This window comes from Sinocyclocheilus anshuiensis, unplaced genomic scaffold (assembly GCF_001515605.1).
Source record: "Sinocyclocheilus anshuiensis isolate Anshui unplaced genomic scaffold, SAMN03320099.WGS_v1.1 scaffold2094, whole genome shotgun sequence".
Classification (NCBI taxonomy): Eukaryota; Metazoa; Chordata; class Actinopteri; order Cypriniformes; family Cyprinidae; genus Sinocyclocheilus; species Sinocyclocheilus anshuiensis.
Genome location: NW_015555839.1, coordinates 100,514 through 126,861, shown reverse-complemented (window position 1 = coordinate 126,861; position 26,348 = coordinate 100,514). Strand labels below are relative to the sequence as shown.

Sequence of the window (26,348 nt, the reverse complement as noted above, 5' to 3'; positions counted from 1 at the left end):
CACATAGCCTCCATTGCTAAAAAGGACCAGCAGCCACAGGAGCTGGTGAAACAGTTCTACTCTGCCATCATTGAGTCCATCCTGTGTTCGTCCATAACTGTCTGGTTTGGTTCAGCTACCAAATCAGACATCAAGAGACTACAACGGACAGTCAGGACTGCTGAGAGGATTATTGGTGCCCCTCTGCCCAGCCTCCAAGATCTTTACATCTCCAGAGTGAGGAAAAGGGCTAAAAAAAATCACCTTGGACCCCTCACACCCAGCCCACTCAATCTTCAAACTGTTGCCTTCTGGTCGGCGCTACAGAGCACTGACCACCAGAACAGCCATGCACAAGAACAGTTTTTTCCCACAGGCTAAATTCAGCCTGAACAATTAAGCTAAAAAAATCACCTTGGACCCCTCACACCCAGCCCACTCTCTCTTCGAACTTTTGCCTTCTGGTCGGCGCTACAGAGCACTGACCACCAGAACAGCCAGGCACAAGAACAGTTTTTTCCCACAGGCTATATTCAGCCTGAACAATTAATCTTTCATAATTATACATCATCCATTTATATTAAACTGCACACTTTGTAAATAACATATCTGCACACTAATAAACATATCTGTACATTTATCTAAACAATTCATTTTTTCCTATACTTCTATTTCTGTATATAGTACATTATTACATTTTTCTAATTTTTCTTTTTTGATTATATTAGTGTTATATTACATCCCTACTGTGTTATTCCTATGTATGTCTGCACTATGTTTGTACTTTCTTCTACACTGGAAGCTCCTGTCGTCAAGTCAAATTCCTTGTGTGTGTAAACATACTTGGTAATAAAGCTCTTCTGATTCTGATTCTGATTTATGAACACCTTTATAAACCCTTTACAAAGGGAAACTTAATGTAAGTGTTGCCAAAAAATGCTCTAATCCATGTATGAAACAGGCTACCTCTTTTAATGCTCAGATGCAAAGTAAACCACCTTTTCTTTATGGCAAGAACAATATAACATGATTCAGAGATATATATATATAATACTGTAAAAATAAAAAATACGGTGTACTACTGTGTAGCAGTGGCGTTCCGTCCATATAAGCTGCGAATGCTCCGCATACCCAGGCCATTTGAGAGAATAAGTTTACGGGATAATTCATATAAACATGATTATAAGTTGATCCCTTGTAATTTGAAATGTAACTTAAAGCTTAAAAGAGTTAAGAATAAGTACGTACAATGATTTTTTTGCCAAATGGCAGTAATTTTCTTTAAATCTATCAGTTGCGGTTGCTTCCGGGCGAGCGGATTCTCTGCAGCTTTCTCGCCTCCGCTCTGTTGCTATGACTCGTCAGGATTATAGCGTGTTCTCAGTGATTTGCTGGTCTGCGGGAGATTTCATGCACGAGGTAAGATGTTCACAAAGCGCTCGCCCAAGCGGAAAAATGTGCTGTTGCTGTCAGATCTCGATTGCCGAAAATCACATTGTGTTTAATGCAAAACCAACTCGACTAAATCAAAACAAAAAAAAAAACACTAACTATATTTTTGTTTTCTCAAGTAAAGCAAATTTTAAAAGTCCACTGAAAACATTATCTTCTTACATTTTTGGTCATAGACAACGTATGTTGAAGATATACGTTATTGTCAACGTTACTGCCTAAGCAGTAAATACAAAAAAAATGTTTATAAAAACGTGGGCTATATAAAATTTTTATAATAACAAACATCATATTGCGTATGTTCGTGTCGCTTACAGTTAAAGTCCTTCTCTGATTTTTTACCTTGCAATATTTTAAATATTTTTGGGTATTTTGCATGGTCTGTTATTGTAGTGTCACCCAGGTGGGAGTTTTAACTCCTATTCACTGAGAATAAGAAAATAATTTAGCTGATGCAGAGAGACATCATCTAGTGTTCGCCGGTTCCCGCCTCCTTCTTCCCGATCTACAAATGTTGTTACACCCCCATCTCCCCACCCTCTGCTTACGTATCATAACGTAACTACGTGTAAACGTTATTTGGCGGTTTTTACTTGGAAAACCAGCTATATTTTTCTTGCATTCGAATAACAATGAATGACAAACCTGAATCGATAGAATAAGGATTTGAGATGAATTTAATTTACAAATAAGGTAGATGTTGTTACACCCCCATCTCCCCACCCTCTGCTTACGTATCATAACGTAACTACGTGTAAACGTTATTTGGCGGTTTTTACTTGGAAAACCAGCTATATTTTTCTTGCATTCGAATAACAATGGATAAACCTGAAACGATAGAAGGATTGGAGATGAATTTCATTTACAAATAAGGTAGGAAATGTGCATACATTTAAATCGACACCTGCCATGGTGTTTCTTATTTGTCATCTGTGATCCATTTTGAGTGTCCTAAAAGCCAGTGGAGGGGGGTCTTATCACTCAGCATACCCAGTTAAAAAAGTCACCGCTCGCCACTGCTGTGTAGCATACAATAAAACTTAAGCACAGGCTCACAGTTTTGACATTCATTATGCTGCCGACTGCAACTGTCAAATCTAGCCCATTGGCAAAGCAAAGTTGACTGCTACATGCAAAAATGTGATTTAATATGTTTGCCTGATAACTTGTACAAGTGTATGGTTAAAGCGCCACTTAGTCATAAAAAGCTACAAATGCATTTTCTTGCAGAAGTGGCAACGGTGGTACAAGTTGCAGCAAAATAATTGTATAATGAGAATCTTCCAGAAGAAAAAGCTCAGAGAAATGTTTCCTAAGTCTATTTGTCAGTGCAGTATCTTTAAAAGAAGATGATCAGATGAGAGTCTGGCACAACACAACACTGCAGTCAACGGCTCATTCTGCTCTCATGAATTGTTTCTTTGCAAGTTTCCTGTCACAGCAGGATCTTGCTTAAATATCTGTTACCTGCAGGAACTGGATGTGATCCTGTGTGTGTGAAAGCTGCTCCAGCTCAGCGTCTCTCCTCCTCAGATCATTGATCTCCTGCCCCAGTCGCCCTTCAGCTCGACTCACTGCAGTCTTCTCCTGATCTCTGATCATCTGTGTTACCTCAGAGCGGCTTCTCTCAATGGAGCGGATGAGCTCAGTAAAGATCCTCTCACTGTAATGCACTGCTGTCTCTGCAGAGCGCTGTTAGACACACATCACAATCACACAGTGGGCTTCAGTGGGACTGAAGAGGAGAGTCCAAACTGAGATTGAGACAAACTTCTGTTCTTCTCCAGACTCACCTTATGAGACTCCACAGCCTCTCTCAGCTGCTGAAGATCTTTATCTCTCTGCTGGAACCTTCTGTGTGTCTCCTTCAACTTCAACAGGAGGAGGGGGCAAAAGAAATGCACAAAAATGTATTTCTCAGAAAAATCTTTAGGAATATAACTATCAAAACAATGTCGTACCTTATTGCACTGCATCAAAGCAGTCACTGTCATTTACTAAACTGTGGACTAGCTTTGACTCATGCTGCTGATTTGAGTGGTGATGCTTGCTGTTTTATGTGTCTGTTGATGACCTTTCATTTTTAAGCATAAATGAGCACGCTGCTTTTCTGATGTTCATTTAATTTTTCCATTTCTTTTTTCCGTGTCACTTGAAATATGTCTGTTTTGGACTCGTTGCCACCATAGGAAAATACATGGTAAATATGATAGTCATGGAATATGATATTGAACATTTGATATTAATAATGTATTATTTTCATTATTATAAAATAATACATTATTATACATAATTATCATTATGTATAATGTCTCAGTTTTCAGCGCCCCAAATCAAATATGGTGACACGTCAATCAAACCTCACTGGCTCATGCATGTCATGTGACTAAACATGTTGCTATATTTGATTGGGGTTCTGTATACATAGGCGTGTCGCAGTAATTACTATATCAAATTATCGGGAAAGGTCCACGCACCGGGACTCGAACTCGGGACGCCCGAAGCGCAACAACGCTACATGTAGACACGTTGCCTACGAGGCTATCGGTGCTAACGCCCATTGTGTTTATAAAAAATAATGTTGTGGCATTAATATTTATATATCAGATCGCACTGTATCTGTCATCTCATCTGCTCAATGTGTCGGAGGCGCAGGCAGCTCCTCCACACAGAGTGGACAGCAACAGGTGAAGAGAAGGCTTTACTCTAGGCCAGGGTTGCTGAACTCAGTTCCTGGAGGGCCACAGTCCTACAAAGTTTAGTTCCAACCCTGCTCCAACTCATATACCTGTAGTTTTCAAATAACCCGAAAGAACTTGATTAGCTGGATCAGGTGCATTTAATTAAGGTTGAAGCTAAACTCTGCAGGGCTGTGGGCCTCCAGGAACTGAGTTTGACACCCCTGCTCTAGGTCTTATTTAGTGTTTTGCTTGCTACTACAGCCAGTTTGGGAAAATAAGTTGGTTTGAAAGCCGCAATCCACATCTCCTGTCTTCCAGACAATTAGCGATTACTGATGCCTTTGCCCGACAGTGCAAATAATTCAACCATAATTCAATATATAGCTAAAGAGATGTAGCCATCTAACATGGTCAAAAACAGGCTTTAAAAATACAAAAAATGCAAACTTTTGTCAGGTGCATTTAATTAAGGTTGAAGCTAAACTCTGCAGGGCTGTGGGCCTCCAGGAACTGAGTTTGACACCCCTGCTCTAGGTCTTATTTAGTGTTTTGCTTGCTACTACAGCCAGTTTGGGAAAATAAGTTGGTTTGAAAGCCGCAATCCACATCTCCTGTCTTCCAGACAATTAGCGATTACTGATGCCTTTGCCCGACAGTGCAAATAATTCAACCATAATTCAATATATAGCTAAAGAGATGTAGCCATCTAACATGGTCAAAAACAGGCTTTAAAAATATGCTGCAAACTTTTGATAGGCAGTACGAATTCTAAGAAAATGCACAGCTCCCAAACTGCCATTCCAGCTTTTGTACAACAAAATGAAAGATGATATTCTGATGAAGATTTAAAAAAAAACATCTAATTTTACTCCACCACAGATATGTGGTCAAGCTCAAATATGATCCCATGCATGAGCTTGACCAGTCGACGTGTTTAGAGACCAGGGGCCTCATTTATAACCATTGCGTACGCACAAAAACAGCCCTAAAAGAGGCGTACGCCACTTCCTGCGCAAAAGGTGGGAATTATAAAAACAAACTTGGGAAAATTTGCGCACCTGCACGCAAACTCTGACCCATGCGTACAAACTCTTTTTCCTTGAGTGAGAAAATTAAAAACTTTTATGTTTAAAAACATAAAAGTAAAAACAATGATTTTAAGCTCTGTTTTCACATCTCAACAAATTAGAATACTTCATAAGACCAATACAAAAACATTTTTAGTGAATTGTACAGTAAATGAACATACTTTCCAGAAGGCCAACATGTACTCAATACTTGGTAGGGGCTCCTTTTGCTTTAATTACCCTAGGATGCTTCGAGGGTGAGTAAAACACAAGCCAATTTTCATTTTTGGGTGAACTAACCCTTTAATGCCAGTCCTGGGGCCTCATTTATAACTGATGCGTACGCACAAAACCAGCCCTGAAAGAGGCGTACGCCACTTCCTGCGCAAAAGGTGGGATTTATAAAAACAAACTTGACAGGAAAATTTGCGCACCTGCACGCAAACTCTGACCCATGTGTACGAACTCTTTTTCCTTGAGTGAGAAAATTAATGAAGTAAAAACAATGATTTTAAGCTCTGTTTTCATGTCGATATATACATTTACATTAAATATTCCACTCTCATATGGAGATAAGGACTGAAATTACATAAAGTCATTACGCAGAACTTATACCAAAATTATATGAATTTAGACATATTTGTAGTAAATGCGCTTTATCACTTTTCCTCTTTTATTGACAGCGACGAGTGCTATAGGTGCACAATAATTCACCTTTAAACTAAACTGCAGATCTCATGTTATGAGAAAATATTTTTTAGCGAGATTAATGATCAATGATGCACACTTACTTCGATATTATGGCGGACACTGTTTGATTCAGTGGTCGAACGGTCCATTATCCAGTTTGAATAGGTCAAATGATAATATCTTACTGTACAACCACAGCTGCACAGAGGTGTTGATGTCGTGTGAAGTCATCTCTACAACATTATGAATAGATCACTTTTCCTGTGGTATGTTATGTTTTAATGACAGCGAGGAGTGCTATAGGTGCACAATAATTTATCTTTAAACTAAACTGCAGATCTCATGAGAAAATATTTTTAGCGAGAACAATGATCAATGATGCGCACTTCGATATTATGGCGGACACTGCTGGATTCAGTGGTCGAACGGTCTATTATCCAGTTTGAATTGGTCCAATGATAATGTCTTACAGTTACCGCAGCTGCACAGAGGTGTTGTGTGAAGTCATCTCTACAACATTATGAAAAGTACCGCTGTATTTGAAGGCTACAACTTGAAGAAAACGGTAAGGTTTATACTTTGTTAGTGATGCGCCGAGTCAGACAATTTTACACTGCAATAAATAGGCCTATCTGTTTCCACTCAAAATAGCTAAAAGATATTCACCTTATCAGCAAAACTGCATTACATTTAGTTTGATTTGAATTGTTTAAAACAATTGAAATAAGCTACTATTTGGCCAGTATTAAAGAATGGGATCAACTCTATTCTAAAATATTTATCTGATAACTATTTTAAACAGTTTTTGTTTTTATTTTGATATATTTATTCAAAAACATAACAAGGATATTGGATGATTTTTAGAAATAAAAATTAATGTATGGCACAAACGGCATTTATAGTCCGTATCTCATACTTCCTTAATGTCTTTTATCTTTGACGGTGTAAAACATGTCACGTGGATGGGAATATGCATGGAAATGATATGCAGATGAGGTTATGCATAGTAAAACAAGGCGTTGTAAGCTCCATATATGGTGATTTCGGGGAGGAGTCGGGGTGCAGATGCACGTATGCACAATCTTCCCCTGACTGGGATTTATAAAGGGATTTTGCGCAGGTTCTGGCAAAATCTAGCATACACTTTTAGGATGAAATCTACGGAGAGTTTTATAAACGAGGCCCCAGATACCTACCCCAGAACCACACTGCTGGTGTGCTTGCTGAACTGCCATGCAAAGGCAAAAGGCCTTAACTTTGTTTTGGTCGAAAATGAGTTTGTGACATTTTGTGACATTTAAGACCTCTTTTATCATGTGGATAAGTATCTTGAGTCAATTATTATTTTTTTTTTTAGAAAATAATGCATTATCTTAACAGTAAATTCGAAAAGCCCAGGAGAAACCAAGGCAGAACACCGTATAACACCAGTTGCCACTCTTTGACTTTGTTTTGGAATGCTCAAATTGAGTTACGGTGCTCTGCCTTTGTTTAGCCGTGCGTCAATATGAAGCTACTGTGCCGGCCCGGAGTTATACGGTTATCTGCCCTTGTTTTATTGTTTTACTGTCCATTAAAGTCTGCCGCATTTAAATTACAGTGCACTTCATTAGACAGACGAATTAGATTGCGATCTACCAAACTGCTCCATTTAACAAAGCACTGTAAACAAACAAAGACTAGATAACTTGGCAACGATAATCATAAATAATCTTTAGTTTGTTTGTTTTTTCTTTTAATAATGCAGATTATTCACTCAGTGCCAGCCTGTCAATCTGGGGCTGCCCACTTCTAGTTGCATGAATGCCATCACAGCGTAGCATGTATCACACAAAATCAGTAGTAACAGTTAGCAAATAAATCCATGTCCTACCTTTTCATGTAACCCGATAAAATCCATGGCAATAAACGTTTAATCCACAAGCATTCTGAGCATTATTATTACTTGCTGACAGAGCTGGCCTGACCTAATAAGCAATATAAGAGGTTGCATAGGGCCCCGTGGCCACCAGGGGGCCCTATGTAGTCCCACTATGCCAACGTAACAACAGTAATGAAAATGAACGGTATTGTTATCTTGGGCCTTTCAAAATACGTGGATAATTCTAGATATCTTACTATACGAATGGTTTAGATTTTTAAAATGCACATTATCTTATTTTCCCTCGACCAGTCAAGTTTTCACTTAACACTGCGCATTTTCTGTGTAAAAGTTTGGTCAGATTTTCTCATTGATCTGAACAAAAGCAGCAGACGTGCTGAATAAAAATGCAAGTTCACTCACTGACAGCAGGTGGCGCTTTAGGAACAGCAGAAATACAGCCGTTACCATGGTTACCCCGAATACAAAGCAGCGCCGCGCAACTTCTGACACCTGCTTGTTTGTCACCGAGGTCAAACAGTATTTACATGTTTTCAAACAGCCATTCAGATGTTTTATTCACTTTGGGGTTTATCGAATAACACCAAATATTTAAAAATGCCATATCTTTATTCAAACCTAAACATTTTTGCATTTTAATCAGGAATAAAATGTGCCAGCCCAGAAAATAGATTAGTCTGTGTTATTATTATTATTTTTAATTTTTATAACCCAGCTGTTCTTGCTTTATTAAAGCATTAATGTCACTAAATGTTCATGCATATTTTGAAGGCAGTGGTTTAACTGTTAAATAGCTAAAAAATGGTTAAAAGTGGTTAATAAGTAAATATATCTTCATATTTATGTACTGAAAGATAAATACGGAGTAGACATTCTTCTTATTGAAAGTATAAATCCTTTAGTTTAAATATGCTCATGTGAAAAGCCTTTGTATAGTGATTGTTTTATGTTTGTTCTGAGAATAGACATGACTTTCTTTTCCCTACCCAAATTCTTCCACAAATTGTAACATTCTAAATCAACATTCATAGGCAATAAATACTACATTAAGGCTACGTTCACACTGTCAGTTTTTGGTATTGACAACCGCATTTACTTACAAGTGTGTGTCTCGAAATGTCACGTTCACACAGCAACTTACAGTAGCTTCTTGGATACTGTCTGTATGAACGTGCAACGGGAGTCAATCCCCTATTCCTTACCAGTTACTATAGTAACAGTGACCAAAATAATATAAAAGATGGTGATGTCCATAAAACTGAAAGTTTTATCACCTTCCGACACGACACGAGTCCAATCGAGCCGCGAGTTCATCCGTCAAATCTTCATTAACCGACAGCAGCTTTTATATTTGGGTGGAGAGCGGAGCATTTGAGTCTCGCGCAGAACACAAACTGACCGGGGAGCGTATGAGGCGCCATGTAGGATTTAAATCAAACTTCGCTTATCAAAAAATAAAATACAATTTTTATGATCCTCCTTTTTTAAATATTAACATTTTGCAGATTTTATAAGGGGTATCGGTGTCATAACACTGCATCAGTTTTGCAGTTTAATTTTTTCCACCTGAATACACTGTATAATTGTTGATATTTTGCTTTTTTCTATTTACTCAGAGAAGGGGTCACAAAGGCTTGGAGCAATCTTAGCATTTGCTACAGGATCTGATCAGGTCCCACCAATTGGATTTCATCCTCTGCCTTCTATTGCCTTTCACCATGACACAGAAACTCCACAAAGATTTCCAGTTCCAGTTCCAGTACATGCATCAACTGCCTTCGCCTGCCATTATATAGCACATATGGTGCTTTTAAAAGCAACATGGAATTTGCTAGTAATAATACCCAGGGAATTGGCAAGGAGTAAGAGACACTTTTAAATGCTAAGATGCTAATGTTGTGCCAAAGTGTTCTTGAGGCATTTGTTTTAGTCTAATGACAACACTTTATTAAATCATTTTCAGCAATGTTAGAATCAAGCAGTACTTGTTTAAACCTTTAACTATAGAATTTAACAGTTTTTACAAGCATTGCCGTAATGCAACATTTGTCAACACTTGTTTATGAGTTCTAAGTCAAAACAATCGCAATAAAGCACTTTTACTGTGTTCTAGCCTGTTGTCTTTCCAATAATTGTACAAGTGCCAAAAACAGATCAATTCCATGATTTCCATCATTTTGTAATGGGTTAAATGTTTCCAGAATGTTTTCCAAGGTAGAGTCATTTGGGCGGTAAATGTTTTCAGGAACTATTATATTATTCCTGGTCTGTAGTTCAGGATGTGGTCTGTTTTCAATGATGTCAACATGTTCATCATTGTCCAAAACACCAGATATAGCTGTGTTGTTGATTCCAATATGACTAACAATAACCCTGTGCCATAACTGCAGAGGAGTTTGTCCTCTTTCAGTTTATAGGTGAGTCTGCATGCAGCGAGTTTATATGTATGTGCGTGTGGTGTTGTAGGTGTATATGCACGGATCGAGTTTATGTATAAGCGAGTGTCTATAGGTGTATGCATGCGTCAACTTTGTATGTATACGCAAGTTATTCACAAGTGTATGCATTCATTACTAACATAGTATGTATTGGCATGGATTTCATATTAGTGTGCACGTGTATTTCATATATGTATTTTTGAACATCCAATAGTATACATGTATATGTGAGTAATTTATAGGTGTATATGCACTTGTTTTATGTACGTATTGATAAGCAAAGTTTGATTTAAATCCTACATGGCGCCTCATAGGAGCGGCTCCGGTGGAGACTGGATCTAAATCTTTGTCACCTTGACAATAATGAATTAGAATTATAAAAATTGGAGGGAGTTTACCATCTGACTAATCTGAAGGGTGAGATTCTGGCAAGCTTGTAGAGCCTCTAACTGTCAATAAAAGAATGACACAGTTGCAATAAAAAGTGAATACTTGCCTCACAGACATGATAAATATATCTATAGAAAGCTTGAAATGCCTACTTTTAAATGAAGTAAGTCTTGTCGAATCAAATATTCTCTGATAAAGTAATCCGTATGAAACCTACACGAGGTCCAGTTTTTCCGGTCTGACCTCATTATCTGTAATGTGATCACGCCCACGAGCAGTGCGCACTATTCATACAGTAATCATCCACATGAGACGCGCGAACCTGTAAATGCCCACATCATCTCCGTAAACAAAGCGTGAAGATTCATCAAGTTCATCTTTTACTTTTAGTTTCTGGTAGAAGACGCGCTGTGAGAAATAAGCCAGAATTTACCTCAGAAGTTGTTGAGGGTGCTATCACACCCTCTTGTCTTAACCATAGTGGGACAAAGGGATTCCTGTTGTGACGTGTGAACTTCTGGTGCCATCATGTCTGCTGTTCACTACAAGGGGATGTAGACTCGTAAGAGCGAGCGGAGATAGGATGATGTGGAGCACGTTACTGTTCTGTAGGCCAGCACCAATGTGCATGACAATTCATAATCAGGTTTGTTTTCGCACATCACGCAGTAGGTTGAGCTTATTTGAATTTAGGTACATACAAAAGTAAATAAATAGGGATTAAGCATATCCTTCGAAAAATTATTTATGACGCACTTCAAATGATACGATGTTGAAATGCTTGTGGAAAGTACAGTTAAGTAGTAGCCCATTCTGTTAATGTATCATGTTATGCATTTCAGAATCAGAAGGAGCTTTATTACCAAATATGTTTACACACAAGGAATTTGACATGGCAACAGGAGCTTTCAGTGCAGAAGAAAGTACACACATCGTGCAAGCATACATATACATAGAATTACACAGTGCATTATTTATTTTTCTGTTTTTCTTATATTAGTGTTATTTCATCTTTACTATGTAGAGAAATAGATATATAAAGAAAAAACAAAACTGAGAAAGGAGTTTAGTTGGACGATGTAAATAGGAAATGATGTTCCTAATTGGTCAGTTTTGCTTCTTCGAAGGGTGAAGATGAGAGTATCTAAGGAGTGGATAGTAATTTCCAAGATACAGGGATGAATGGAAGGATTGAATGTAGATTAATGATTGAATGTAGATGACTCAATTATGAGCTTCATAGGAAGGCGAAGAATGCGAGTGAGAACACTCTTAAGGTTCGATCGGTCACGGGATTTATATAGCCTGATCGTATAGACCAGGGATCCTCAAATCTGGCGCATAGTTTAGTTCTAACCCTAATCAAACACACCTGAGCAAGCTAATCAATGTCTTCAGGATCATTAGAAAATCACAGGTAAGTGAGTTTGAGCAGGGTTGGAGCTAAATCTGCAGTGCATTGGCCCTCCAGGGCAAGATTTGAGGAACCCTGGTATAGACCATTTCAAGGAGGTAAACAATAACAAATGCGTTGCAATGATACTGCGCATGTCTGGTGCTAAAGTATTTCCGGTGGTGCCATTTTAAAATCACAGACCTGTAAAAAAAAAAAAAAGACTAGCACATACTTTTTAAGTCTAGCTAAACCAGAACAGTTAAGATATTTAAAGAACTAAGAATTTACGATAACGTGGAGTTACCGGACCCCTTGAATCAGACATTGAGGCGACAACTTTTCACTCCGAACGTTAAACGATTACCTGAAATAACGTATCCAGACGTGTATCATTATCTGGTTGAGACCGAGTGCGTCTACACGAGAGAAGCGGTAAAGGCATATCGTAGTCTGGATGCCTACAATTACTTCCTTAGCGGAAAAGTTGGAAGCATTCGTTCATACAATGTGGACGACGTTTATCTTGTGTTTGGCAAGGTTGGAGCAAGTCAAACGTTGTCAAAAACGTACTCTGCTTGGTTCACTGCTAAGGTGACCGGGGAGGTTATTAGTGGGCATTGCACTTGCATCACCGGGTAAGTCTGTACGTCAATGCTAATAGTAAATCATATTGCTAACTGAATTCTATTAAATTAATTTATTGCATACATAATTATTTCATACGTTTTGATATGTTTGTGGTTAGATTAGGTGAAGTGTGTAGTAGGTAACAGTGTGTGAGAGAGGGTTTGAATGCTCCATCTGTAGCATCTGAGCCCTGTGTGTGGTCATGAATAAACAAGAAGGTGCATGCAATTCAATGCTGGCTAACGTGTCTTTATTTATTTATTTAAAAAAAATCTAATTAATATTAAATTCTAATTCATCACGTGTTATTAGTTGTAGATAAAAGTATTTACTTGCAGATTAGTCTAACAAAATAAAAGTTTTCTAACCACTTGTCAGTGTCTAATATATTTTTCTACTGAATTAATGACTTGTCCAAATTGGATAATGCAGAACAAACTAGTGATATTTTATCAACTGTTGCCACTGTCTTTGGGTCTTCGCTTGGCCAAGTTTATGGGGAGTGTTTGTCGCAAAATACAGTAATTTTTAATGCGGCCAATAGCTCTTTCCACATGAATCCTCATCCTTGACATGTGACGTGACACGGACACTTCCTGTCCTGAAAGCTGCGTCTTTCCACGAGTTGAAGCTGGTATGAGTAGCTGGACCCCTTTTGCAGCAAAATACTCAGGGATGTTAAACCCTCTCTGTCAGCCATGACAATGTCTCCTTTTTCCAAAAGAACACGGCATATAACGAAATCGGGTTAAAACATTAAAACGCACAGTAATTTAAAAAAATTTATTAAATAATATTTATTTAATTAATATTCAGCTTACCCAGGATAGTTAAGTTAAATGTTAAAAATAATACTGTTATTGTTACATTCGTGCATGATGGAATTAACTTTAACAAAGCTTAATAAATGATGGAAAAAATGTTGTTTACCATTCTCTTTTATGAACTAGTGCAGTTAGCAAATATTGCACAATAAAACGTTGTAAAGTGTTATGCATTGCATCTGTTGGCTGAATAGATAGCTAGACAACTAATTTAAACTGCTACTTTCTTAATTACAGCCCACAAAACATTTAGAAATGAAAACGGAAATAAAACCGGGCTTTTCACTACAAACTTCTATCAAAGTGCTAGCTATCTACATGTGATAACGATGACGGAGGTCGGTAGTAGCGTATTGCATGGAGTAGTCTGGAGCTGGGATGATACTGTTAATGCTTGGAATGTGAGTACTGTGGGGAGAAGATAAGTCGATTATCAGTCTCTTTTTTCTGGAGTATTTATGGGTTGCGATACCAATGGGGCTATTACGTATGATGGAAAATGGTGTTTTGTTGAAGTGACCTATCATGAATCATGAGGTGTAGTAGGGTTGTGAGGGCAGGAGTTTCTTGTGTGGGCTCTGCCACAGAATGAGCAAGTGTGAAGGAGCCTGCAGTTAGACAGATGATTGAAGTTATTGCACACCATCCTGACTCCCTAATACAGGATTGGCTGGGCTCTTTTGTCAACGCTTTTAGGAAAGTTTACTGAGGGAACTATTTCTATGGGCTTAGGAATAAATGGAGGGGGCGGATCAAGAATGAGTAAAAGATAATGATGATTATGATGATGAGATATAATATAATGATGAGAGACATCTGTTGAGCAGCAGCAACAAGATGAGCTCCTGATTATTTGACTTTTAACGTTGTTTTTTACTTTTAACGTTGTTTTAAAATAAGATAGACATTCAGTTCTGACCAATTTAAAACAAAAATACTTCCTACATCTTATATTACCCACAAGAAGAGTTTAAATCAACCAAGAAAAACAGCAGAAGACAACTCACTGAGAGCAACCCGAAGGGCCACACAACTGCCACAGAGAGAAGACCTCTCTTCAGACCAAGGCCTGTATGAATTTATCTACGGACTAAAACCTCAGAGAAACAGAGGATATCAAACATCAAACAGCAGCGAATAAGGAAGAGTCCCAGAAAGTAAGGAAGGAACTTTTGAAACAATATGTACTTCAGATTTTTTTTGTTTTTTTTTGTTAAGCTATATTCACTTCAAGAGGAATATTTTTGATTTTGTTTTTTTATAAGGCAGTTTCAAATGAGGATTGTCATTTTGGTCTTGTTTTACTGTTTATGCACAGATTTTAATCAATATTTTAATATTGTGGACATTTTGATCAATATGTGTATATTGTAGCGTCTGGACCAATCAAACACACAATATTTATGATTAATTATTAATATTTCCCCTTGAGCTGATTCGCTACATATAGTTCACAGGGGAACTCTCAAAAACAAACAGAGACAAAGAGAGTTGTTTGTTTACATTCTAAAACCAGCGATGGCCGCTGCAGCATGCAGGCCCCGCCCCTTTGTGTACCCTCAGAAGAGCTCTGAGCATTCTAAACAGCTCCACAGACAGAAACAGATCAAGGACAATCCTGAAGCACTGTTTGCTGACTATTATATATATATATATATATATATATATATATATATAATACAGATGCTCCTGATATTAACATGCTCACATAAGTTTTTTTGTTTTGTTTTTTTGTTCTTTAATGATCTGACACCTGCACCACAGATGAATTATGGAATTACATTTGTGTCAATAAAAATGAACGTAACTTTATCAACCTGAATGTAACTTTTCCAGAAACTATCAAAAATATGCCATTACGAAAGAAGAAAACGCTATGAAAATAAAAAAAATTAAATGCAAAAATGTAACATGCTCTTCAAATATACTCTCCTTTGTTAACAATTTTCAAAGATCAGTTTTCGCAAATCGTGGATTTTGAATGCGTTGCCACAGATTTCACTTACACGCAAATTTTTGTTCACTGATTTGGCACAAACCTCTCATGAGGGTGGGCTTAACAGCGGTCTACTCTGATTGGCTAGTGAGATTTTGATAGACAGCTGCTCTCTGACCTGGAAGTACAGACGTCAGTAGCATGAATATTGGAAAGTTGTCGCGGTGGTTTATGTAGAGAAATACGTCATGCTTTGTTTGCATATTATTAAGCATGTAAATAATATTTGACCGTCAGTCGTCTCTTAGTCTGTCAAGATGAGCTCTCAGGAGAGACACAGAGCGGCATCATCTTCCTCCTCAGCTGGAAAGTTAATCGGGACGGGGTCTCTTAGAGTTTGGAGTGAGGTTGCCTTTATTTATTTTTTATTTTTGTTGTCGTCGTCTGGTTTATCCTTATTCATGGTGCTGTAAAGTCTGTTATAATCCGTGTCGATATATTCCTCAAGATGATCCAGGTTGCAAAACATTATAGTCCAGTTTTGAAACGGGAGAAAAATGCAAAACGAGAGAGAAGAAAAAGAGAAGAAGAAAAAAAAGAATGTTTTAAATTTTGATATTAAGTTGTTTACAGTGTGGTAGTCCAGCAGCGGAGAGCCGCCATCTTGGATTATGCACCAGATCTCATTGGGTTCTTGCATACACAGCCATCCCTCTCACCTTTGCAATTGTTGTTGATCTTAGAGTTTCGCTTATGTGGGATGCGGGGTAATTCCTCAACATGTAGCCTCAAATGGTCGACATTTATTTTTGGAAATTTTACGACCCTCTCATATTCAAGGTCTGCACTTTTGCCTTCCAATAAAGTTATTGTATAGGGGCCAAGAAAGTTTGCCTCCAGTTTGCCACCCTTTCGTTGTTGGCTCCTTATATTTTGCCTCCACACTCTGTCCCCCACTTTGAATTTGTTCAGGGCTTTCTTTTGTTTTGTTTGTCGACAAACCCTTTCTTGTGAAGCTCTGGTATTTGCATGAGCCTCAGTCAAAACCCCACTGATGGCAATAGCCGATTCAGTCAATTCCTCAACTGACAATGTGCCCTCCACACTCTTGTCAATCTGAAAAAAAGTGCAGGACAATACTGTTAAAAAAGTGCTACCTGTTTAACATTAATGATAATTCTTGGTAAAAATGTAACAATCTGCAGTTACCCGATAGTGCTCAGGTATTTCGGAAGGGTAACGGGCCTCTCTTCCAAACATTAAAAAGTACGGTGAGTACTTTGTTGTCATCCGCCGCTTTGTGCGAAGCCCAAACATAATGGCATCCAGGTGCTTGTCCCATTCATTGGGCTTGTCTTTGACAAGCTTGCAAAGGGATCTGTCACAGTCACCAAGTGAGACGCCTCTACACTACATTTCCCAGCACTCCCACGATCCTCTACTCCAGCGATTCCACCTGAAAGAAATGAAAGCACACATAAATCCACCAAGCTAAGCTACTCTATCTGCTACCTGGATTCTTCCCTTCTTGCTGGTGTCTTGTCTTCTCCTGCCACTGCCTTCAATAAACCTGCTGTTATACTGACTTACCCTTGTGTTCCCGATGTGTATGCTGACAGAAGACAAGACCTATATAATTTACTACACAGCAGGATGAGCTCCCTTTGTGATGCTGTTGAACTACTCTACTCCCGTACTCAAGATGGTTGCCCTATCGAGGAGTATGTGGAGGAGTTTATCGGACTCTGTCACCTGGTGCCCTGGAGTGATGGGGTATTAAAGACTCTTTTCTGGCTTGGACTTGATGATAATCTGGTTGGTCAGGTACCTACATCAGCCAATTTATATTCCCTCGTTCAATATATTGACTGTGTGATGTTGCTGTGTGGTCCCTCCCTCACCGTTGGTGAGGTGGATGAAACTCTCATCACCACTCTGTTACTAGCTACCCCGTTCATGTCTGTCCATGAGTCTGTTCCAGAGTCCACTACAGTCCATAAGTCTGCTCCAGTTCTCAGCCCAGAATACATTCCTGAGACCATGCTCCCCCTAACCTCTGCCAAAAAGAGGGAAGCAGAGGGGGAGCAAGCAGTCAGTGTCAGCTCCAGTGTGTCTTCCTAAATCAGTTCCTGAGCTGCCCCCAACTCCAGTTCCTGTAGTCAGTAATCAGTTCGTTCTGGTTCCAGAGTCCAGTGATGAATCCGCTCCTGCTTCAGAATTCCATCTGGATTCCCTAGCCAAAATGGCCGTCACGCCTGAGGCCCTGGCCAGGATGGCCTCCACTCCAGAGGCTCGGTCTGCCACGGCTATCATGCTAGAACCCATGAGCAAGATAGAACGTAGACTAAGGCAGACTAATGTCCAGTGTGGCTGATCCACCGTTGAGGTCGGTGTGAGCTGCAGGCATCCTGGTAACCCCAATCCTCAAATACAGCCCTTGTAAATTTCCTGCTCATAATCTCAGCCCTGTGAGGATTCTAGCTTCAGACTCCAATCTCCGACCTGTTTTAGCCCCAAGATCTGCTCCAGTTTTCCACCAATTGCCCGTTCTAGAGGCCTTGCATCATTCTACCTCAGCTCCAAAGAGGAGGCGAAGGAAGAAGCACCTGTCTTCCATGAGTTCAGCTTGGCCAGGGATGCCGTCTGTGAACCCGCTGCCTGCCCTGTTGCAGTTGTAGTGGCCGTTGGTAATCTGTCTGTGCCTTATGTTCCAGTTACGCCTGATCCACCCTGGTGGGCATCAGTTTCGCCTGATGGACCTTGGCTCCATCTGCTCAGCCCTGGTGGGCTTCGGCTTCCTCTGCTTCGCCCTGGCAGGATTCCTACTCTGCTGGCTCTGCCTTCATCCCCTGGATCTCTGTTGCATGGACCTGGCCCTCCATTGCCCTTGGTTCCGTCTCTGCTCCACCTCTCTCCTGGACTATGTTGTTGTTGGAGCGTCTGGAAGCCGCTCCATTGAGCGGGGGTACTGTCACAGTCACCAAAGTGAGATGCCTCTACATTACATTTCCCAGTATCCCTCTTGCCACTCACCTGCACTCCCTTGTCAATCACTCACATCTGACATCTTTCAGTAAATCCTCCTCACTTGTCGCTGCCAATCAAGCTCCATATAAGAGAACACTTACTCCACAGGCTTATTGTCTGGTCTCGCAGTTGCTATGCATTACTCACCAGCCCAAGTCTATGTTTACTTACCTGCCAGTTCTCCAGCAATCGACACCATGTTCTCCAGCGATCCCACTTGGAAGAAAGGAAAGGACACGTAAATCCACCAAGCTAAGTACTCTACTCTATCCGCTACCTGGATTCTTCCCGTCTCGCTGGTGTCTTGTCTTCTCCTGCCAATAAACCTGCTGTTATGCTGACTTACCCTTGTGTTCCCGTTGTGTTTGCTGACACTCTCTTCACCGACCTAGGACTATTTTCATCAAGCTTTGGTGACCCCTTTATGAAAATGTCCAAGCTTGACCCTGTTCTTTGTGATTGAGTCCCCCCCAACTAAATAATAATATAATAATAATAATCACCTGCACTCCCTTGTCAATCACTCACATCTGACATCTATCAGTAAATCCTCCTCACCTGTCGCTGCCAATCAAGCTCCCTATAAGAGAACACTTACTCCACATGCTTATTGTCTGGTCTCACAGTTCCAATGCTTTACTCGCCTACCCAAGTTTATGTTTACTTACCTGCTAGTTCTCCAGCGATTGACTCCATGTTCTCCAGTGCTCCCACGATCCTTTGCGCCAGCGATTCCACCTGGAAGAAAGGAAAGGACATGTAAATCCACCAAGCTAAGCTACTCTACTCTAGCCTACCTAGATTCTTCCCGTCTCGCTGGTGTCTTGTATTCTCCTGCCACTGCCTTAAAAAAACCTGCTGAACACAACTTACCCTTGTGTTCCTGTTGTGTGTGCTGACAGGATCTGGCAACATAATAACATTATTTTCAGTTTCAAAGCAGTTAGGAAAGAGCCTTTACATTCATGCATCTGGTAGACATTTTTATCCCAATTAAATAATAGTGTATTCAGTGTGTACATAATCATTATGTGCATTCCCTAGGAACTGAACCCATGCATTTTGCATTTCTATCATCGTGCTCTACTTGTAGAAATACATAAAATGGCTTATGCAGGAAACAGCCACGGGATTATCATCTAGTTCTTTGCAAAGTTGAATTAGAATTAAATTACTGTTTATACCTCTGTATTGTTGCATCATTCTTTCCACAAGCTCATTGGTCTGTGGATGGTAGGGTGCGCACAAGGACCTTTTAATGTTTAGAACTTTGCAGATATGACTGTTCAGCTGCAATTTTATAAAAGAAAACAGTTTCTTAAAGTTCACAGGGAAAAGATTAAAGGTGTGTATATCGAAAAAAAAAAGTTGGCATTTAATTAATTTATTATTTTTTTATGTGTGAACATGTATGACTTACTGTGTTTACAAACTCTTTTCCCTGGTCTGTGAGGACTCTCTTAGGTGCCTCAAACTGATGCACAGATTTTAACAGGCAATCTGCAACCTCCCTGGCAGCCTTTGATTTGAGGGGATAAGCCTGGGGCCACTTGGTCATATAGTCAATGATGACACAAATCTATCGATTCAGATTCATCCCCACAAGCTCGAAAGGCTGTTTAACCTAGAGTTCATTAAATAGAAACAAAATAATGTATTGCAATTTTAAGAAGTATAAATCAAGTATTTTTGGGAATGATCATACTGTTCTTATTTAATTCTATAACTTAATTGTTATTTTTTATTTAATTCTAAAATATAATAATAAATAAATGTGTGATGGAAAGGCATACCACAATTGGAGTGCATTCATTTTGCTCCTTCACTGATGATCTGTCCACACTGTGCCACCTGTGATCAAAACAGTATAATGTTGGAAATTATTGGCATTTTATCATATTGTAAAAGTAGTAATTCTGTACATGTTATTACCCAGGTGTCAATGTCCTGTGACATGCCAGGCCAGTAAAACCTTATAGATATTGCGTTTCGTGTTTTGTTTTTGTATTTTTGCCCAGTGTGAGCTCCGAGGCTGCTTGCATGGAACTCCTCGGAAATGTTGTTTGTCTGTTCTGCCCCACACACAACTTTTAGTTTAATCTGTTGTTTTGTGGCGAAGGTAATACAATTCACCATCTATAAAAAGAAAAAATAGACAGTGACAAATTAAATAAAAATAGACAAAGTGTATTATATATACATATACATATACTGTACATACATACATATTTTAGCTGTCTTGGTTCTTTTATGGAGCGAATCACAGAAACAAACCAAAACTCAGCCTAGCTTACTTGTCTCAGTGTTTTTTCTTTTGTTTTATTTAAGTGAAACGTATTTCGTGTAAGCTTATTTATATAATTAATATACAATTTTATTCTGTTTTTCCATTCACAAAAGTGTGGCAGTTGCATGATGACATGTCAAAACTCATGTTCTGTTTATGATGATATTTGCACATTTATTGCATTATTAACGTATCTCAGACATTCATATATTTATTATTTTTTTAATCTAATTTAGGTTTTATTTAACATTCTAATCTTGTCTGTTAACAGTTAAGCAATTATCCAGCATCTGATATCTGTTAGGAAAATTAACCAAAATGCACATCTCCAATACTACTATTATTATTTTTATTATCATCATCATCATGGCCAGGGCCGGCCCATCGCATAGGCGAAATAGGCAACAATGATAGGCAACGTCCATCCATAGAGAATGCCATAGTCATATCGCGAAAGCTGTGATTTAATTAAATAAAAATAGCTATGTGCTGCATTTTTCAGAGTGAACCGGGTAATGTGTTCGAGTGCAGCCCATGACACTAGCGCTTCACTCTGAAACATGCAGCACATATATTTATTTGCTGGCAAACCACCAAAATAAAAGCAGTTTAATATTTAACTCATGTTCTGTTTATGATGATATTTGCACATTTATTGCATTATTAACGTATCTCAGACATTCATATATTTATTATTTTTTTAATCTAATTTAGGTTTTATTTAACATTCTAATCTTGTCTGTTAACAGTTAAGCAATTATCCAGCATCTGATATCTGTTAGGAAAATTAACCAAAATGCACATCTCCAATACTACTATTATTATTTTTATTATCATCATCATCATGGCCAGGGCCGGCCCATCGCATAGGCGAAATAGGCAACAATGATAGGCAACGTCCATCCATAGAGAATGCCATAGTCATATCGCGAAAGCTGTGATTTAATTAAATAAAAATAGCTATGTGCTGCATTTTTCAGAGTGAACCGGGTAATGTGTTCGAGTGCAGCCCATGACACTAGCGCTTCACTCTGAAACATGCAGCACATATATTTATTTGCTGGCAAACCACCAAAATAAAAGCAGTTTAATATTTGAAATTGAGCAGAGATGCACCGATCGACCATCGGCCATAAATCGGAACCGGATGTTTTTTTGTTTTATTTCAGTCTTTAAACGGCGGTTAGAGACACAAAGAGGAGAAAATACATTAGCAGGCAGAGCAAGCTCACTGTTCACAATGTGAGAAGTATGAATGTATCTCTGAGGGGAACTGACTGTCTTAAGAAACAGTTTAGATGGCATTTTCCTTTCATCTTGCCTCTGTATAATGAATTTAGTGTTTACTGTACAGTGGTAATCAAGGGAACAATGCATCACAGCTGTTCCTTAAGCGCCACCTGCTGACAGAGAGTGAATTTGCTTTTTTTTTTCAGCCCATCTGCTGTTTGTTATGTTTTATGTAGCCTAATTTCACAAAACTAAAGTCAGACCATTCTTTTTGCTTCAAGTTTTGAAATTATACAGTCTAATTTAGATCAAAATATAGGCTAATGAAGCAACTAACCATATTCTTCCTATACTTGTATTTTGATTCTTTCTTGTCTTTTGCTTAAATTATTGGATTCTGCAAAAGTTAAGATCAGTGCATCCCTAAATTTAAGAATGTCTGAAATTAAGAAATTAATATTTAAATGTTAGTATTGTAGCTGCCTTTGGACGATAAAGTTCTCTAATTGAAATAGCTAGCTGAGTTAATGTCAGTTTATCTATTTATTGTGCAACAGTCTTATTTCATATGTAATTTGTTTTATGTCATAAAGCTATGCAGGTTCTGTGTGAATGATCGGTGGTGGAATTGGCTGCGATGCAAGGGGCACCAGCTAAAATCTTGCCCAGGGCACCAAAATTAATTACAGAACAATGTATACTTAGTTGTCATTTCACGTTGTTTAATTTGACAGCAGTCTGCTTTCCAGCTGCCATGGTGAAGATACCATGTTTTTCTGGAGCAAAGACAACTGCGTCGGTATTCGTCGCATGCAATCTATAGCACGACACTGAAAAATGTAGAGATTCTCCTCAGTTTTAATCGGTGACACACTGTATATAGCCACGGAGTGTAACTGTTTCTTCTGCATCTCCAGTTGTCGATTGTTTATTATCCATATTGTGAAAATCTACTTTTATCGATTGGCAGACAGAAGCAGGACACGACGAACGTCGTAGGCTTAACGGTTGGAATATTTTGAATATGTTGATTTGCCAACTTTCTTGTCCAATAAGCATTCAGTACCCTCCAACTTTGTTGACAAAACAGTTTTTCATACAATCAAGTTCCGGAGGTAAGTGATTAAGAATTAACGAATAAAAGTCAGGAATAAAGACGGTTGAAGACGTGGGCGGGCCTGTTATGCATTGCAGAATTGTAATTGGTCGATAAATAACCAAATAAATTTAATAGAACAGAGTTTTTATGTTGTTTTAGAGTTCAGCTGTTGTTAGCAATATGAATTGAATAATAATTGTAATATGGCATGTAACTGCATGTAGAGGAAGAAAATTAAATATACACTATTCATAAATAAAATTTGTGTAAAAAAATGTATTGTAAGAAAGTAACAATAAAATTCTAGATATTTGTTTTTTTTTTATGTTTACAATAATACGAAGATGTAGATCGAAAGTTTAATTTTAATAGATGCATTGCGCAGCTTTTCGGAATTGACGAAGTAGTCGTAGTAGTTAGACATGGGTACCAGTTAAAACATATAACGCAATAGCTGATACAGAGCCATTTTGTGGAGTTTTTGCAAAGGTGAGACATATCATTTTGGTGCTCTGTCTGTATGGGAAATGAGCCCGTGCATTAATATTAGTAATGTATGGTACTTTTAGGCCAGCATAAGTTGTTTGTGCAAGTTTAAATGTTTTGTGTGTGTGTGTGTTTATATTTTGTAAATATGTGTATGTGAGGTGGGTACAAGTCACACATGGTCAAGTCCAAGCAAGTCTCAAGTCTTAACCATCAAGTCTAGAGTCACAGTTCAGACAAATCAAGCAAGTCAAGTCGAGTCAAGTCTCAGTACTAAAATAAATAGAGGTTAATTTTTTCGCTACGTATTTATTTTTGAACAGAATAGATGAACTTATATACATATATTATATATCTCATTCACATTGTTATATATGAATTATATGCATATCTGTGCTACATTAAAATCTGAAAATAAAATAAAATTGTGTTGCTTACACAAAATGTTTAAAATTAAGAAATTCAGTCTAAACGGTCTAATCCAATCTGTCTAATTCAATTTAACTGAATCTGTCTAAAATGTGTTGAATTTACAGAAAATAAGGTTTGCCAAGACGCTGGCACTAAGTTGTGAATGACAGGGCCACATAATAATCAAATGACGATCACTCGCCTATGTATGTACGTAAAGTTTGGTTCCAGCAGTCACACATTTTCATAGGTCTGCATACACAGAAATGTAAATACTTGTATGTACTGACAGCATGTAAAACTTAAGCATTTATATGTGCTATAAACCTTATAAACGAAGTATTGTGACTGAAAATCTGCCTATTATGTTTTTTATATGAAGGCTGTAATACTAGTTCTGTCCATTAGGGTACAGGATAGGCAATATATCCACTCATCATTCATTCATTCACTCACTAATTTCCATTCGTTAAATTGCGCCTGCAACCTATAATCCCATCTAGTGATGGGAAGCTCGGATCATTTTACTGACTCAGATCTTTGAATCTCGTTCATCAAAATGAACACATCATTTACTTCATTTCAGCAGAATTTAATTCAAATGTTACATGTTAATAGCCAAATTCCCCAAATACACAAAATAATCTTTAAAAAAGCATCATATGACCCCTTTAAGCTAATAGATTGTTACATATAATTTTCAGAATGTTTTTTATCTGGATAAGGTCACTGGAGTCTGTTCTACCTCTCCGTGCCACTGCAGCGGCGTAGCTGTTCTTCTGACTGTTGGGAAGCTGCCCAACCCTTTCCTCACGGTCCAGATGTGTTTTCTGAGGGCTGTTCAGGGTTGATGCCTTGATAATTTTTGCAAACAGTCATGCCCTCTCACTGAATGTGGATGTGGTCGTATAGATGCTCATGTGTGGTATGCTGATGGTTAGCTGTGTGAACATTCGGTATTAGAGCACAGATATTATTATTATTACAGATATTACATTCTTTATCTGTGCTGCTATCTCTCTCTCACTGCTGGTCTTTGACTGTGAAATGAAAAAATACATTGATGACTTGGGTGTGGAGTGGGGTGTTTGAGCATCCAAGTGAAAGGACTTCTTCCTCGTCCTTCTCTTCTTGCAAAGCTGCACCTCCACTGACTGCAATGTTGTGTAGCATGGCTATAACTACTGCTACTGCACAACATCTTTCTGGCTTTAGATGCAACCCTACAGCTGATTTATGCAGGCACCGGAAAAGCACCTTCCAGCATGCTATAGAGCACTCCAAGTTGCAGGTACGGATGTGTGCAATGTTGTAATTGTGCTCAGCCTGCATGGTGGGGTTGGTGACTGGATTTAGAAGATAGGTTCTGAGGGGGTAGCCGCTGTCTTCTAAAAAATGCTCTGCCCGAAACCCCTATTTTGACATCTCGACCAACTGCTGAATTGGCCCACAAAGCTGTCGTGTGTGCTAACAGGCCACTTTGCCACAACATCTGCAGACATCCTCCTGTGGTCCACCTGTACCTGGACATTGATGGCTGCGAAGCCCTTACAACAAATGAAGGCCTGGTTGAGCGCTGATGGGTTGGCGATGGGGATAAGTGTCCTGTCGACAAGGCCTATTACTCGCAGGATACTGGCAATGGCATGAAAGCCTTGATGCTCCTCCACCACTTTGTGCCTGGTGGAAGGCATCGTGGATATAATCCGTGGCGTGATGGGGCAGAATGACTGAGTGAATGCACCGCCACACAGAGGTCTTACTCAGCCCATATCCATCCCCAACCACCTCCAGAAAACTCCCCACAGCATAAAAACAGAGAGCCTACAACAGCTGAATTTTGGGGCTGAGAGGGTAGCTCCATCGAGTTTGTCTTGACAAAGCTGCTGAATTTGCTGCCAAAGTATTATTTTTTTTAGAATTGCAGCTTGAGAATGGTAGCCAGGGGACTAAAGTTTTTCATGGATGCACATAAACTAAATGACTCTGCAGATGGCACCGTCTTTGGTCAAACTATGGCAGCGATTCAACAAACAGTTAAAATAGCTAAATCAAACTCCTCACCACAATAATTCCCTTTAAATACTAAGCCTAAGCCTTTACTGCCAGCTGATGTACCTTTGGATAATATAATTAAAAAGGTAACAACTATCAATGTAATGACAATTTTACATGAAAAACATGCATGAAAACATTTAAATTAACCTAGTTGAACACTGGGTGTATTACAACTTCAGAATTATATTTGTATAGACTGAGATGTAAAGAAGCTTTTTGCACAGTGGTGCCCACTAGCGGAGTGAACTGTCAACAGTGATAAGGTATAGCTAAGAGTGGACCAGACCAACCATGCGAAAGTATGGCTTAAGTTATACTCTACTTAAGATTTTAGTTATACTTAAGGTATACTTAACTTGAGTCTCGGGAAACACTTATTAAAGGGATA

The 26,348-nt window shown here is 38.7% G+C and overlaps 1 protein-coding gene across 1 annotated transcript in view; it reads right to left on the bottom strand.

Annotated features, from left to right (window-relative positions):
• The window catches only part of LOC107675478 (tripartite motif-containing protein 16-like protein), a 26,800-nt gene extending 15,694 nt beyond the window's left edge, over positions 1-11,106 (bottom strand). The window contains exons 1-4 of the mRNA XM_016469837.1: positions 11,056-11,106; positions 10,874-10,987; positions 10,588-10,638; positions 2,899-3,123 (exon numbers count right to left, since the gene is read on the bottom strand). Coding sequence (XP_016325323.1) covers positions 2,899-3,123; positions 10,588-10,638; positions 10,874-10,987; positions 11,056-11,106 — 441 coding nt within the window. The remainder of the gene's footprint in view (positions 1-2,898; positions 3,124-10,587; positions 10,639-10,873; positions 10,988-11,055) is intronic.
• Positions 11,107-26,348: the final 15,242 nt, after the last annotated feature.